The sequence below is a fragment of the Bombus flavifrons genome, chromosome 13, assembly GCF_040668555.2.
Source record: "Bombus flavifrons isolate JBK064 chromosome 13, iyBomFlav1_principal, whole genome shotgun sequence".
Classification (NCBI taxonomy): domain Eukaryota; kingdom Metazoa; phylum Arthropoda; class Insecta; order Hymenoptera; family Apidae; genus Bombus; species Bombus flavifrons.
In genome coordinates, this window is record NC_138454.1 from 9,073,642 (window position 1) to 9,089,757 (window position 16,116).

Sequence of the window (16,116 nt, forward strand, 5' to 3'; positions counted from 1 at the left end):
GTCCAAGTATCTATTGCATCCTTAACTTAAATAGCGAAAAATGTTAAAATCAAGAACAATGTACATGTTTGGCGATAATAAAACGTAAAATAAAGATGTTGAAAGGAATCAGAGGTCAGTGAAACGTCGGGAATTTTCCGGTCCTTGTTCACTTAAGGTCGGCGAGCTTCTGTTCGGCGTATTCCGAACGAATACAAGAGATTCGAAGGGAGGCACAAACAGGAATTGGCTGGTCGATGCTCCTTAACGTTCGAGATATAGTGTAATGCAGGGGAAGACGACACATCTGTGCTGTTGTGCGTGAATTTTTTTTCGGAGCCACCGAGAAAACACATTTCTCTTTCTCTCTCTGTTCCGCTCGACGTTTTACCGAAACAGCTGATCGTTTGCCCCTTTAATTGCATCGCGGCTGGGTTCGTCGACGCCGCGGTAAGTTGCTGGATATTTCAATAAAAATTCGCCATAGTGTATGCTCATTTAGTGGGGCAATCTTGTACGGTAAAGCGTGTCTGTGAATACGGTCGAGTGTCTCGTTCCTCGGTGTACGGTAAGTGCTACTACTTCAAGCGTCTTTTGTAGGTTAGGAAGCGCCTTTCGCCTTTAAAGCTCCATACACAATGTTTCCCTGGATCGTCTGTGTATATAGAAGTTACAGATGTCATGGAATCCTATTCCGGGAGAAATAATTTTCTATCTATAAAACTTATGATTTTGTTAGTGTAATTATTGAGAATGCCATCGTGTTTGCTCGTGAAATTCGATTTACTATAAAGCGACAGAGCTTTTTTGTTCCATTAGGTTCCATTACTTTCTCAGTTGCAGAGAATTAACGAAGTAAATCATCTTCTTAGATTCGATATCGAGTGCTTTTTCTTTTTAATTAGATGCAGTCAAAAATATTATGGCGCAATTTTTTGATATTTATTGTATGTATTTCGAAACAGGATAGAGTTTAGTTAAATACAATAAAATTAGAAATTAAGTGTAAATTAATGTTAGTATAAATCTAAAGCTACAAATATAATTTATAATTTTTCACTCTACATATTTCAAAATATTTAGGTACGCTGCCGTTGTTTAAATTTTTCGTAATTAATTTGTTGATATAGAAAAAAAATTTGTTACCTGCTCAGCGTTACAAAGAGAGTATCTTGGAAAGTGTGAAATCAAATTTTCAATGTTTTAATGTAAGTGGAAAATGATAAATTTATATTCGACTGCATTCGTAACACGCGCTTCTTCGAACGACGCGTCGCCATGACAGGGCAGCTGGCGAATAAACGTTGGACTGGGGGAACGAAAGACATGCATCCACCATAACGGCTTGGCAGGGCTTGGAGTCGTGTGACGTCTTCAATGGCTGCCGCCGTATTGCTTGTGCATGTAACGGAGCGCGGTACTCTCACAAACCGCGTTCCGTAATGGTTTACGACGTAGTGTTTACTATTTATCGTTAGAATATTCTATCAGGCTGTGAGCCAACGTGCAAACCATGGGCTCGAAGAAGCATAAAAAGCACAAGCGCGAAAGGCACGAAGGTGAGGATCAGGACTAGATCCGGTGTATCTCGATCGTTTTATCATTTCTGATCACTTTTAATTATTCCTTTACATCATCAATGGCATCATAGGTCGCCACATTATTATGTTCCGCGTTTTGAACAGTACAAAATGCCGCACACTGTGTTCCTAGCAAAATACGAAACGCGCGTCGAATTGCAAAAGCGCTTCGATCATCGTTCCACTGCAATATTTGTTTTTACATTTGTTAATCGAATCGTACTCGCGACAGTTTGTTGCCACGTTATCAGGTGTTTTTGTTGTATACAGTATTTTGGAGCTTTCTTTTTCGACACATTGTAGATCGTAGTAACGAGTATTTTTGATTTCTTAAATATTTCATTTTTTCTCATTTTTAATGTTTCTCTATTTGTTATCACTTATCGATTTTTATATTACTGGAATATTTCACTGAATGTAATTCTATAGTGTTGACATTTGTGTCGATTATTTGAGGATTCAAATGAAAAGATCATCCATAAATACAAATGTGCTCAAGGTATGGAGATTGACACAGTACGAGGACCTTAATTGGTTGAAATTCTTGAACATTTTCATTGGAATCCTTTTTGTACTCATAGTTTAATGATGCACAGGAATGTTGACTACGTTTTCACCACGGACAAACTGAGAGTGAGGTTGGAGTAGAAGTAAGGTGGATTCAAAAGTATAAACGAAGGTTCCACAGCAACAGGTGCGACGTGGAAGTAAGTGACGTGTAACAACAGACATGGACTGGTTGCACGACAGAAACTAGCTGTGCTTCCAAAATTACTCAGATGTTCCAAACCCTTTTAGTTCTTTTTTGTCTATTAAAATTAGTTGAAGTGCAACAAGATCTGTGATGAGACAAATTTATTACAATTTTTTGCTATAAATATTTTGTGGGTATTCATCTGGGATACATAGGATATCTGTTGCACTTCAATCACTTAGTTCCCTGGCTGTTATGTATTATGGCATCAGAAAGGCCATGTGCTTTTGCTTTACCTCGTTACGGGGTATTTTCAATTTCAAAAGTTGTTCCTTCCTTGATTATTCCTGCAGATTCAGTTGGTTCATACAACAGTAATTATTTTATTGCATACTTCTCTATCAAGGTTTATTTAATTTAAGTCGAGCTACTTCCATCTCGCTTCCAGTTTGTTGAATGTGAAAACAAGGTCACTGTCCTGTTATAAAATCATCTTTATTATCATTATTATCAACATCTCCTTCTACCTTTCTGTTAATATCCTGTAGATTTTTATTAATTCAAAATTATACTTATTTTTTCATAACCCTGCAAGATTATTTAATGTAATATTTAGCACCATATTTTTACATTACAACACTATTACGCTGTTATTCTGCACTTCTGTATGATTTTCTGCAAGACATCTTTGTTGCATGCACTAGATATTATGAACAGCTTAATGCTTTGATGTCTTCATACATATTTAGTATATATATATACATGTAATCTTAATTTCTTGCAAATAATTTGCCCTTTCTTTTTTAACAGAAGGGCAGTATACAAGCACGGATAAACCCCGTACCTTGAAATTAATTTTGAAGGTTGGGGGTAGCAGTGGGACTCCTGAATACGGGAACGAATCCCCAAGCCAGACAACAATGTTGTCCCAACATTTGGGTGTCTACCAACAACAGTTGGGTCTAAACTGTCCTGTAACGCAAGAATCTGAATATGATAGATACGTAGGGCATAAAAAGCTTAAAAAGAAAAAGAAAAAGAAGGATAAAAGGCACAAGCATCATCATAAAGATAAAAAGAGGAGAAGAGAGGAATCCAGTCAAGAATCAGTGGGAGATGCCGATGAAAGTTTAGCAGAAATCCCTAAAAAGATTCCTAATCATCAATTGTTACCTCCAAGGCCACCGTCTAGTGGGGAACATCGAGTTGGTGTTACTAGCCATATTAACTCTCTTTCTCCACATCGTGAACCTAGAACTTGTGTACTTAGGAAAATTGCCGAACGTACTCCTCTTCAACGACTATTGGAACACCTTCTTAGGTCAATGGAGAAACGTGACCCACAGCAATTTTTTGCTTGGCCAGTCACAGATAGTATTGCACCTGGATACTCTCAGATCATTACTAATCCTATGGATTTCAGTACTATAAAGCAGAAAATAGACGATAATAGTTATCAAAACTTAAACGAATTCGTAGACGATTTTAAACTAATGTGTGATAACGCTACTACTTATAACCACCCAGATACAATTTATTACAAGGCAGCAAAGAAATTATTGCATGTTGGCCTAAAAATGGTTACACCTGAAAAACTTCGTCAATTAAGACCTGTACTAACTTACATGCAGGATATCTCAAAAGAGGAGCTTGGGTTTGAATTGGGTACAGAAGATCCTAATAATCCAGACGTTCCCGTAACAGAGGAACAAATCGAACGGGAACGGGAACAGGAGGAACGTAACGAAGAGGCAGAAGAACTTCGAAAAGAGAACCAAAGGAAAATGAGATTAGCAAATTTAGGTAAATTTGAAGCCATTCCGGATGATATGACGCCGGAAGAAATCTTAAAACAAGCCCGAGGAGCCGCGAAAGTAGCATCGGACAAGTTAACGTTGAAAAGGTTGAATTCCAAGATGGGTTTCCTTAGACAAAAGAAAGATGGAACTACTAGTTTACAGATCATAGTGCCGGGAGACGGTGTGATTCCAGGAACTAATCAAAGACCGGTATCATTAGTGCAGCTTATAGGTAAATTGAATCATGGTACAGGAGCGTTAGCAGGATTCCGAGAAGATAGGAGAAATATGTCTAAACCAGTTAAACCTTTATATTACGGTGCCTTTGGTTCTTATGCTCCAAGTTACGATTCCACGTTCGCTAATCTGACAAAGGAGGAAACAGACTTGGTGTATCAGACATATGGCGACGAGACTGCTGTACAATATGCAGAATCCATATTAGACTTTGCTAAAGACTGTGATTATACGTTAACTATGGTCGATGATCTGTTGGATATCCTGACAGGAGGAGATCACAGAAAGACTAAGAAGTTCCTTGAGGAAAAGCGAAGACTCAAAGAGGAGGAAGAAAAGATAAAGCATTTATTAGAGAAGCCTATGCAGGATGTTAATCGCAATATCCCAGCTTTAGACAATGTTAAAGTTGATATCGACCAACTGAAGACATTGTCAGAATTAGGAATTGATGTTAATTTTTTGGAGAATATGGGTAATTATACTTTAGAAAAATTGGAGTATCTATAATAACTTACTTAGTACTAAATAGGTACTTACTCGTAATAACATCTGTAATTTTATTTTATTTTTTTAGAGGAGGAATTGAAGCTGAACGAGGAGCGTACAACTTTACAGAATCGATTGGACGATACGTCCCAAATGTTAGGTCGTTTAAAGCAAGTGCAGCACGAACGACTCTCAGCTCCACCACCCGCTCATTTGTCAAATGTTACTAAAGCGTCAGAGACGGAAGTAATGATAGCCGACAAAATCACAGAAAATTTAACGGAAATAGCGAAGAAACTTCCTCCCTCAGCTATCGCTCCCGTAGACGGCTTGCGAAGAGCTATGGGCATAGCACCTCTTGGTGGACCAGAACCCATGGAAGTAGAACCGATCACGCATAATCCAACCATCGTTGCGGAGAACAATCTCTTATCGCAAACTAGTAACAATCAAGTTCCGTCGAATCTGTTATCGGCTCCGTCGCCGATTCAGAATACTAATTTACTCAGTCCAACCAGTCAACAAAATCAATCAATTAATATCGTGAATACGAATCAACCACCTATTCAGATACAGATCGGTATGACGCATAATCAGACTCCTCCGTCTTTATTAAGCACGTCAGAAACTTCTGCGGTACCAGATTTAGAATCGGAGCTTCGAGAATTTCTAGAGAGTGATCCTACATTAGGACACTCACCACTCCATGACGATAAAACTTTGGAGGATATTTTATCCGAATCTTAGTATGTACGAATCTTGAGATATATGGTTTTTATTAAGATTTACCTTCTATAGGTTGTACATTTTATTAGATATATACAGTAGATTTAACGTTAGTTTAATACTTTAATTAATAAATAAGATGGTATTGTGTAATGTACTTCAATCAACATCGCAGTTATTTTCTTTCAAAATATACATATATGTACATTATTTATGAAGTTTGCGTAACAAATTATATTATACGAAGCTTTATAAAATTTTAACGTACATTGTGAAATTGTCCAATTGAAATCATGAAAGAACATGTTTTAATAAAATTGTTTTTGCTTTTGTTTTTATTTTTAAAAAACATTGTTCAAGATGTAATTATAATTAACTACTGATAAAATGTTACGCAAACAGTATTCTTAAAATATACAATCAATCTCTTTATATGAAATTCAATCTTCCCATTGTTAAATTACTCAGTAAATCATGAAATAATGAATTGTCATTTCTATTTTAAAATGAAAAAATGTGAACTTGTAAATATTCATAAAGTGTATTTTTAAAAACAATTCTTGTATTTTCTTTTACACTTCATGATAAATATAAAAAATATTGTTCTAAGTTTTAGATCAAGCTTTCATATCTTTTTATATCGATCAATTTATAAAAAAAAAAATGGAATAGAACAGGAAATGAAAACAGGTCTTTGTATATATAAAATATTTGAATTTTTTTTACAGTTTGTTCAATATGACCGTTAATCATTACGAATATAACGCGCATGGCAGTAAGAGCAAAGAAGTGACAAAATTTCAGCAAATAATGGTCGATCGTTACATATCACTATCTTGTTCATTAAATACCTGTAAATGCCCATTGTATAAACACTATTGTATCATGTATTCATCATCTATCATTTCTATTTTATTTCAAATTGATGAGTGACGATAAAATAGGCACTTGTTTGAAATGCGTATTTCAAATACAAATTAATATGACAAAATTAAAGCTAAAGCGTTAATTTATATGAAAAGCTTACCCCGTATATTTTTCTGGCTTAGACAAACATCATAGAAGCAGGGAAAGTACTTTTTTTTTATTTAATGAAGAAATTTAACATTAAAATATAGTACTATATTTTACCGTACGGTAGCGCCAGCGAACACTTTTCCACCAATCATTGGCTTTCTAGAAAGGAATTCAAATTGTTCTTAATTTCTCGCGCGAAAACATAAGATCGCCATGTTGGTTTGAATAAAAGTCTCCTTACAAATGTGTGTAATTTGTGATGTGACGAGTGAACAATTTTCCTTCGTCTACCATGAAACGGAAAAGGTAATTATCTCTCTCTCTCTCTCTATATATATATATGTTTGTTTTATATTATTTTTTAAACTTTTTCTGTATTGTGTATATACTTCGTTGACATCTTACATAGAAATAAGGTTATGCGTAGTGTGAGATGTTCACTTTACATAAAATAAGGTTCTTATTTTCCAATTTTCGTTTCAATTATCTTTATGATGTAAACTATCACCAATCTATTTCTATGAAATTCATAATCAGATCCACGAGATGTTTGGTGGATCACTTGAAAAGCCCTAAACCGCGTTCTACTTTAATGGAAACAATCTATCCTCTAATGCTTTTTAGCGGTAACAGCGAAAATACTTCCTTTTTCGCATTGTATAGAAATGTTATTTACGCAACGTGTGAAGCGCAAAGTCGATTCCAGCGATGTAATGCGATATTCCGAGGGACGAGCGCGTAGGAATAACACACAGTAGCAAGTATGGGAGTTGTAGTTGCTTGATAATAGGATTACGCCGGTAAAGCGTAGGCTAATATGAAAATTGCGTGGTATAAGTGCCCCCGTATCCGGTATAAGTATGAGTTACTGTAATTACGTCGTTATAACGAAATAGACAAGTTCGAGTACGGAAAACTAGAAACTCGATTAGCTACGTTTATTGCGGGCCAAATCTCTTTACCGCTAGCACGCCCGATTAATTGTTCCATTAGTGGTTTAACGTGCAAATTAAAAAAATTACTGTGAAACAACAGTTTCACAAATGTGTTCGGTGTTGTTTCGTTCCACTTTCTTTTTTTTATTCGTATTTATTTTCGCCGAATGCTTCGTGCTGAAACTAAATATTGGAATTTTTCATCGAATTTCAATTTTGTTTTCAAACACTCTCCAATCGATCGTGAAATATTCCAGAGTTCCGTTTGTTTTAACATTATTTCCTTACGTTTCGCTTCCTACTTCGCATCAAACTTTTCATCCATAGGGAAACGTAATATTTAAACTACGATACTTGTTAAATTCTCGTTTTTTCTCTTTTCTTTTTTTGAGTTTCTTTTCTGAAACGGTAATCAAGCGAGATATTCGACGATTGAGATCCCCGGGTGTGTTTAAATTTCATTTCGACGTCACGACGCCGTAACGTAAATAAAACATTCCGATAACGAAGTTTGCCTTCTTCCATGGCCCGGGATTTAATTTAATCGGGCGTTTCGAGACGCCAATTTTAACGACGTATTCCGTGGATAACGATTTTCAAGATGATCGCGATTTCGATTTCGGTGAAGGAAACGAGCCGATTTAAGATTCTCGCTCCAACTGTGACACGGGCCATAATAATTCCCGGCGAAACGAACGCACTCGAGAGCGTCGTCTGGTTTGCATCCTGACAGGTTAATTAACCAACGATTCCGTTCTTTCGAAAACATCGGGGTGTGCCTGGAAATGGTGTGCTCGCGTGGTTTTCGAGCGGAAGCTCGTTACCATCAACTATGAGCCGAGCAATTATCATTCTTTGATATCTGCCTGTGATACTTCGTGATTAACGTTTGTGCCATTTCCGCGCATAATCTTTCTCGATTCGCAAATCTACACAGAGTCACGTGAATCGAATAGTTCGTAATATCTCGACGCTTGTAAACTGTTCAATTTTTTATAAAATTCTTGCCTCGTATTTTTGACTAGCTTAATATGGAAGTTCTACGCTAGAAAAAGAATAATTTTGATTCTCTATTTTTGTCATTCTCCGATCATTTTTAGATACTGGCAAATATATCCTTTAAAATGTAATCATCGAATAAATTTACGAAAAGCTTTCTAGATTCGTTTGGAAACAATCTATCGAGGCTACTGTATTATAAAGGAATAAACGCAAAGGTATTCCGAAAGTTTAGCAAAACATGGATTCAATTACACAGAACCTGACCGCAATTTCATCACGGCTATGTACTATATACCAACGATATTTCAAGCTTGTCGGATTAGTTTTCCCTGTAGATACAGCCCACGACATTCTAGAAGATCCTGACGGCTGGCTAACGTGGGAATTCCACAGCCAAGTTCGCGGGTAGTTATCCGAGAGACTGTTTAAAATTTAAAAATGTAAGGACGACGCTGATTTGTGGTTAGTCAAGTTCGCCAGCTAAAATGCCGCGGTTAGTACATATACGCGAGTAGATACTCGCTTGTATACCAATTGTTTCTCTGTTTACTTTTGTCTTTGTCAGTTTTCATAATTCTTCGTTTTTTAATTCGTAGTTTGTTCTTCTACGAATTTGTATATTTCTATTTCGCCCTCCTTTCGACAAACAAGCAGACCTTCAGTGTTCTAAAGAAAATTGTACGATAAAATTTTCTTCCAGCTTAAGATTCTTTTTAGCGATGGGAAAACTCAAACGGCTAAAACGAAAGGAATTTAAAAGAAACTGGAAAACGACATTGTACATTATACACGTTGAACCGACGTGAATTTTCCTTCGAAGACGAACGAGTTTCTGTTTCTATCGAGAACCATGCAGCTTGATTGGATCGGCATGATCAAAGGAGCGGGTCCGCTATGTCGAAATTGATTATCGTAGCGGTAAAACATAGGCTTCATTATCCTCGCGTTATTCTGCTGAATCGTACAGAGCAACCGAATGGAAGTATTGGATTCGGGGAATTTGCTTTGGCGGCGGCGCGTAAAATCGGCGTGGTCGAACGAGCGCCTCGTCACGAATGCTTGCCTCTATGACAAATAGATAGTTGTACACGCAAATCACAGCGATCGGCGATTAAACGGGATAACTAATTACTGATTGCTTTGAAGGAAATGTGCCCGTTCTAAATATCGGGAGATGTTTTCGAAACTAGGAACAAAGTATTTGCTTGTAGAATAATCGAGAAGAAATATGGTATGTGGTAAAGAAGTACGAAGCAGATAAAATATAGAAGCATTAGGGTTTCGTTGAGAAATGAAGTTTTGAAAAATAACAGATACACGTAAGAGCGTAGAACCTACCATATTTTTAACTTTAGCTTGAATTATGAGATTATGTGGATACTTTCCGCTTAAAGCTACAGCTATCGACCTGTAATGTATGTGTATAGAAATATGTTAATGGATAAATCGTAAAAATTAACATGATACGATGAAACATTTAAGCGAGAGAAATATTTATTCAACGTTAGTAAATATTTAACTCGAAAACGTTTTATCTCCGTGATTCATAATTAAAATGTTAATGATAAGGAGAAACATGGTATGCTTAGTCAGACTGCTGGAACGCTATGTAGTTAAGCAAGTAGAATATAAGCATATCAGGTCGAACGAGGGAAATACGCAGTAGAATAGGAATCTAACTCGTCAGTCAGGTCAGATAGACTCGTACGTAGCTTTATCTATCTGATTAGCGCAGTAAATGTAATTCATTTATTTCGTGATTAATCAACGCAGCGCAGTATAGAACTATACATAGTTGGAAACTGAGACACGTATAGATGTATTATACCGCGCGATTCTATCCGGTCCACAACTATTCCTCATAAATTCATGAACGACTAACTCAATTAAGCGAGCCTAAGCTGACAAGACTGTGGTCAGCTAGCAAATTAATTACGGTATCGACGTGAAATGAATTTATTACGCACGAAAATTTCTGTCCTTATGAATGCAAATTTTGCTTAAAGAGCTTTTGATTTAATTCTGCCACAAATGTCAAGCATGTTTTACATACACAAATTTCCTACTTTTATTTAACATTAAAAATACCAGATAATCAGGTTATTATTTTTATATATAACAATTTTCACCAATTCGTCATATCATTAACGACGAACTTTTCAAAAAAATTCTATGTTAATTTTATACGAATAATTATACAGTTTCCGCTTTGGACGTTGTAAATCTAATCGCATACCCCACAAGTTTCGACAAATTTAATCGTGCTATCAGTCGTGTAAGCAGCCCTAACGCGGCTTTAGATTCTAATCGACTGTAATAATCGGATAGCTCTGCTGCCGGATGATATTCGTCGTTTTAATCCTGTTTTGTTCTCGCAAGCTATCGTGCAATTCCATTAAAATTCTCGTGAAAATTGAACGCCTCATCACGTTTGAACTTCCGTATCTAGATTCATCCAACGCTGGTATTATCGATCTTCGACTTCGCTGTTCGCCACCATATATAGTTTTATAAGCTCTTAGAATTTTACGCATTCGCTATTCATCATCTTTACTCCATCTTCTTAAGGCGAGAAATTTATCGTTGGAAGTGAATGGGTTCGCATAGAGGAGCGAGCCTTTACAAGCATCGTGTATTTTAGCCAACGAAAGCTTCTTTTTCGTCAAAGCTGTATTCTTCAACGAAGAATTTATAAAGCGACCAGCAATCATATTCACGTTACAGCGCGCAGGAAATTGCGTGGCTCCATTTATGCGGCTGCTACGAACACAGACCGCTGCTCCACCTTCCTCTTCCGTAGTTACATACGCACGTCTGTGTTTCTTGATTTTTCCAGCGGAGGAATTTTCACCGCATAAAAGATCGATCTTCCGAAATTTTTTATAATATCCGGTTCGTATTCGAGAAGAATCAGTTGTTTATGATTTCTCGTGTATTCGTTAGGTTATTACTGTTGGAAATGAATTCCGTTTAAGGCGAACATTTTTAAATTGCCGTTTTCTCTTCGCCTAAACTATCAGATTAAAACAGGTTGCAGCTTAATTGCCCGAGCCATAAAGCTGAAATTCATTGGTCGACGAGTCTAGTCTGTAACTTACGATCCTCGTAGCTTCGACAAAACACAAGTTGGACTAATCGTAAGCGATACGAGACGCTATCGTTCAGCCTCGATTTTCGCGAGACAATTCCTAGGAAATTGCAGAAAGTATTTTTTCACGATTATTGTCTACCAGACAAACTTGAAACAAATCACGGTAGAAGTACGAGTTCCAGAACATTTAACGATGGAATTCGCGCTTCGTTTGCCAATTCTATGGCATGGCGTTTGCACGTGCACGCGATATAAAACAATTCATAGCGCACGGAAGTTTGCTTAAAAGCGTTCGGCTCCTCTTTCGCTGCCGTAATTCTCTAATAAAGAGTAAATAGCAAAGGAGCTGCCATCGGCTGTTTTTCCGTTCGTTCGTAATTCGATTTTCCACGCGTCCGGAACAAGTCCTCTTTCAGGAAGTTTAATCGAACGGGATCATCGCAAGATTTTCTCTACGAACAATACCGAATTCTGGATATTTGTCCTCGTCCGTAAAACTTCGTTTCTTACCCTTTTTCTCTGCACAACTTAATTTATATCGTTTCTATTTCAATATTTCGTTATCTCTGTATATTAACATTTACCGTACGAAGAAACAGAAATACAGATTATGAGAGAATATTGCTCCGATGTGAAATACAATATACAATCTACAAATAATAAAGAATCAGGGAATAATAGTTTAAAGTGAATCAAATATGTGTGAGGATCACGTCTGAATCCTTCTACGAGTAGCCATCGATATAGCGTCGAAATCTAACTTCTAATCGACACATGTAATCAATAGGCTTCCCAGGATTCGATAGGTTTCTCAGAAAACTCGATAGTTACCGAACCCACGAAAATTTCGCCAATCAGCTTCCGTACCGCGCGTAGCGAGTCGAACGATGAGAGAAATTTGGGACTCGCGTTGGTGTGTTTTCATGCGGCTACCCTACGGCTGGTCTCGGGAACAAAAGGGAAACATCTTTTCTTTCTTTCTCATTTTCTTCGTTGATGGATTTTTTTCCCCATCCTTTACATCTCGATTTTCATTTGGTTCGAATTCTTTTGACCGACAAAAGAGCATCGGCCGTTCCTGAAACATTTTCAATATTCACGTTCGCGCGTTCCACTTCTCGTATCTTTCGACTTTAAAATTCAAATTTGCACAATACGCGTTAGGTGTCTGTGTAGCGAGCGTTGGCTTTCGGTTTACAAAAATTTGGGAAAAGTCGGACCGAGATTCGAGAGTAATAACGATATTGCCTTTGCACGTGATTCACTGGCGAATCGATATGGAAATTGTTTGTCCTTTGTTTCTTTTTTCAAGTCTGCAAATTGATCAGACTTCGATACTAGTTTCGAGATGGAACGCGTCATTTGTATGGACTGTAAATTCGTACGAGGGAAATCTTTGTTGCGCGTCTGAATGAAAACAAACGTGGATACATAAAATGAATAAAAATGAGATTAAAACAATTTCAAGGAATTACATACAAACGTAAATTGCGGTGAACAAATTGCAGGAATTTTGTTTTTAATATTCGCCAACTTTAGAAAGCTAAGGCACGATACTTTTGCCGTTATAGTCAGCTTTTGCTGGTGAATCACGGAGGTCGTTATCGTTATGCTTGAAAGATTATCGCGAGACAGTATCGAAGGATTCGCACAGGTAAAAATCCATCTATCTTCACGATTATAGAAAGACATGTCGCGATAAGACCTAAGTTCCATATAGTTAGAATTTGGTATTTTAGTATCAGCCGTTGTAGGTTTCAGGTCACAGTATATATCCAAGCGTCTCGTTTAAATCGATGTAATAGATAAGCTGACCAATTTTCGGGCGTCCGGCACGTTCGGTAGAACATACAAAAGCGTATCTCCGTGCAGAATATACAGAACATGTTTGAAAGGTCCGTTTATGTGAAGTTGATACCGCTTATCTCTATAGACAAAAAACTGTTCCACGTTTTATGTTCTTTATCACGTGTTTCTGTTTTTTTTTCTGTTTTCGTTATGTGATAAAATAAATTGTTCGAAATCAACTTTAATTACAATACCAATGACTTTTTGGGAATTAACGAAAGAATGTTTCATTGTTGGGGCATTAGATCGTAACGTGAGACGCGGAAATAGGTTACGAAAATCGGTCGTTTTGTTTTGTTTTTTTCTTTCGTTACCACTAGCTGAAATACAAAATCCTCCTCACTGACTAAATCAATTGAACAGGGGAAACGTATAGTTGGGACTTTTGGGTTTTTCCTTTTTCCGTTGGACGTGGAAAAACGAGGCCGTAGACTGGAAACAAGCCACGCCGTTTTTGTTCACCGTCGATTTACCGTTTCCTCCTTTCTTTATCATTCGGTGTTTCGTTGTTTAAAACGGCGCAGCTATAATTCTAGGGGCAACACAGTACAATTCGAAACAAACCGAGATTTTCCTTCTCATTGTCAATATTTCCATTGGCATTTGTTACAGGGAAATATCTGTATCTCTTGGTCGGAAACTTTTTATTTAAAAATAGACTTCGGTAGAAAATGTTTTGGTTTTCGAGTTTCTCCAATTTCGTGTCTTCCGCTGCTTCAAGTTTCCCAATTTCATCCTTAACCTCGATCAGCGCGTCGATATCATTTCTTAATAAATTCATTCTTATTCTATGTCTTCGAGTACTCCGATATCTTCGATCTAGGCCAGAGTGTTCTACTTTCTAATAAAAATAAAGATATTTTCAGTATTTTATAATCCAGCCATCCGAATCGTCAAATTTCGTTCTCCATTTCCGAGATTTTCTCTCGACTCTGACAGTCTGTTAATGCACCGTGGACCGTGCTGAAATATATTCGCGGCTCTTCGAAACGGTATCTAACTCTCGGTTTCCAACGAACTAATATTTGATAATTCGATGCAGAAGTTTCACTTCGAAGGGCGCATTAAGCGATTAGTAGATCCGCAACGAATGAGTTCACAGGCAGAAGTTCTTAGAGAATTGTCAATTTAGAAGTCGGTGATTAATTTGTCGACCAAGTTGCTAAGTAGAATATCAGGAGCAGAGTCGACGAGTGGAAAAATTATCGGTTTGCAATTCACGCAAACCGATGAACGTTAAATCGTTTCACTTGATTTATTTCTTAATGAAATTTCAATGGAATCGTGGTTTGGCTGTTAATTCGGGCCAGTGGTTAGTTTTTAAACGAATTAAGTATAAAGATTAGAATCAATGATTTAGAAATTAGCAATTGTTTAGGAAATAAATTGGACATTTAGGACGCGAGTGGAAAGAGCGAGAGGTGGTTTTTCGTATCGCGTGTAAACTGATTTTTCACGGGCTAAATATCTCGAATAGAACGATTTCAACAAGATAAATCAGACAGTTCAGTCTGCTGTCATCCGCAGCAATTATTACGATCTGTTTACGCAATAATGCAAGTAAACGCTCCCACGAGCACGTGCAGGATAATGATGCGGCCGTTATTCCAAGACAATAATTGAGCATCGTCGAGCTTGTTTCGAAGTGATTCGTAGCACAGAAAGTTTTATGGGAAATATTGCAAATTTGCGATTTGAAAAAAGAAATGGATCGTCAATTCTTTTGATTAATCGTTTCGTTAGACACTGCCACAAATGGTAATGACGAAATTTCAAATTCATAAACGCTTTTGAAATTATCTACAGAGGTGTAGCAGGATCGCTCTGCTACAATTAATCATCGTGATAAATCGAGCGAGCATTTTACATATCGCTAACAAAGCAGTATTTCACGAATGATAATCCGACCAGTAAAGTTTACGTTTACTATTCGTACAATTAGTTGCTTTATGCACATAAATTTTACCATTAAATCCAAAACATTACAGTATTTTACAGATCTCTTGTAAAAATTCTGCAATTAAAATCGAATGTCATAACTTTTCTTGAAACTCCAACCGGTTAAATAAAAATAGCAGAAACAACGATTTATTGCTCGAAATTTGAATAACCCGGAGAACCTAAACGAGAAAGAATCGTTTCTCGCGACATTGACTGGTCGAGTTGTGCTATAATCTTCGACAAACTTCTTCGTTCCGGTAAGATAGAAGGTATCTACGTCGACGCTGCGATAACTTTATCTCGAAAGAAAGTTTCGCCAGTGTCGACGTACCATAGGAAGTGTGAACTCATGAAAAACAGGATAGCGGAGGTGCGCTTAACCCATGACATCGTTCGACCGCTAGAACAAGCTCGATCGTCGAGTTCAAAGTTCATTCGGCCATGTCCGATGTCGAGGAGTAATCAGATGAAAATCTCTCCTCTTTCCAGATAATTCGAGAAGCTGAGTGTATCTTGTTGAAAAAAACTCTTAGTATTCTCTCATTTCCTTGAAAATTCTCTCTTTAAATTCTGAAGATACTAAAGTTCGAACTTTGAGTAGTATGAATAGATATTTTAATTACGAAAATTTAAGGAGACTAAAGTAGGATGAAAACTTAAAGTAGCGGAGTTTCGAGTTGGAACTATTAAAGTCGTAAAGCCTCGACTTCTAAAACTCTCTAGTAGTAAGTTCAATTGAAAACTTTTTGCAAATACGAAGCTCCTACTCGTGCATCAT

At 37.0% G+C, this 16,116-nt stretch overlaps 2 protein-coding genes across 4 annotated transcripts in view; both read left to right on the forward strand.

The window, feature by feature from the left end:
- The first annotated feature begins 1,335 nt into the window (after positions 1 to 1,335).
- Brd7-9 (Bromodomain containing 7/9) lies at positions 1,336 to 6,500 on the forward strand. 2 transcript variants are annotated; one of them, XM_069125387.1, is made up of 4 exons: positions 1,342 to 1,538; positions 2,156 to 2,266; positions 3,064 to 4,764; positions 4,867 to 6,500. In XM_069125387.1, the coding sequence occupies exons 3-4, from the start codon at positions 3,174 to 3,176 to the stop codon at positions 5,523 to 5,525; spliced, it is 2,250 nt and encodes a 749-aa protein (XP_068981488.1). In that variant the 5' UTR covers positions 1,342 to 1,538; positions 2,156 to 2,266; positions 3,064 to 3,173; the 3' UTR covers positions 5,526 to 6,500. The 2 variants fall into 2 exon arrangements, with proteins under 2 accessions (XP_068981487.1, XP_068981488.1); XM_069125386.1 differs by lacking the exon at positions 2,156 to 2,266 and having other exon boundaries at positions 1,336 to 1,538.
- A 125-nt stretch (positions 6,501 to 6,625) lies between these two features.
- The window catches only part of LOC138186001 (uncharacterized), a 132,372-nt gene continuing 122,881 nt past the window's right edge, over positions 6,626 to 16,116 (forward strand). For both annotated transcript variants that reach the window (XM_069125410.1, XM_069125411.1), the window contains exon 1: positions 6,626 to 6,827. The gene's annotated coding sequence lies outside the window, so the exon portion shown is untranslated. The remainder of the gene's footprint in view (positions 6,828 to 16,116) is intronic.

Coding starts and splice junctions, on each gene's coding strand:
- Brd7-9 (XM_069125386.1), top strand. CDS start 1,493: ATGGGCTCGAAGAAGCATAAAAAGCACAAGCGCGAAAGGCACGAAG. Junction 1,539..3,063: donor CAAGCGCGAAAGGCACGAAG/GTGAGGATCAGG, acceptor CTTTTTTAACAG/AAGGGCAGTATACAAGCACG. Junction 4,765..4,866: donor TAATTTTTTGGAGAATATGG/GTAATTATACTT, acceptor TTATTTTTTTAG/AGGAGGAATTGAAGCTGAAC.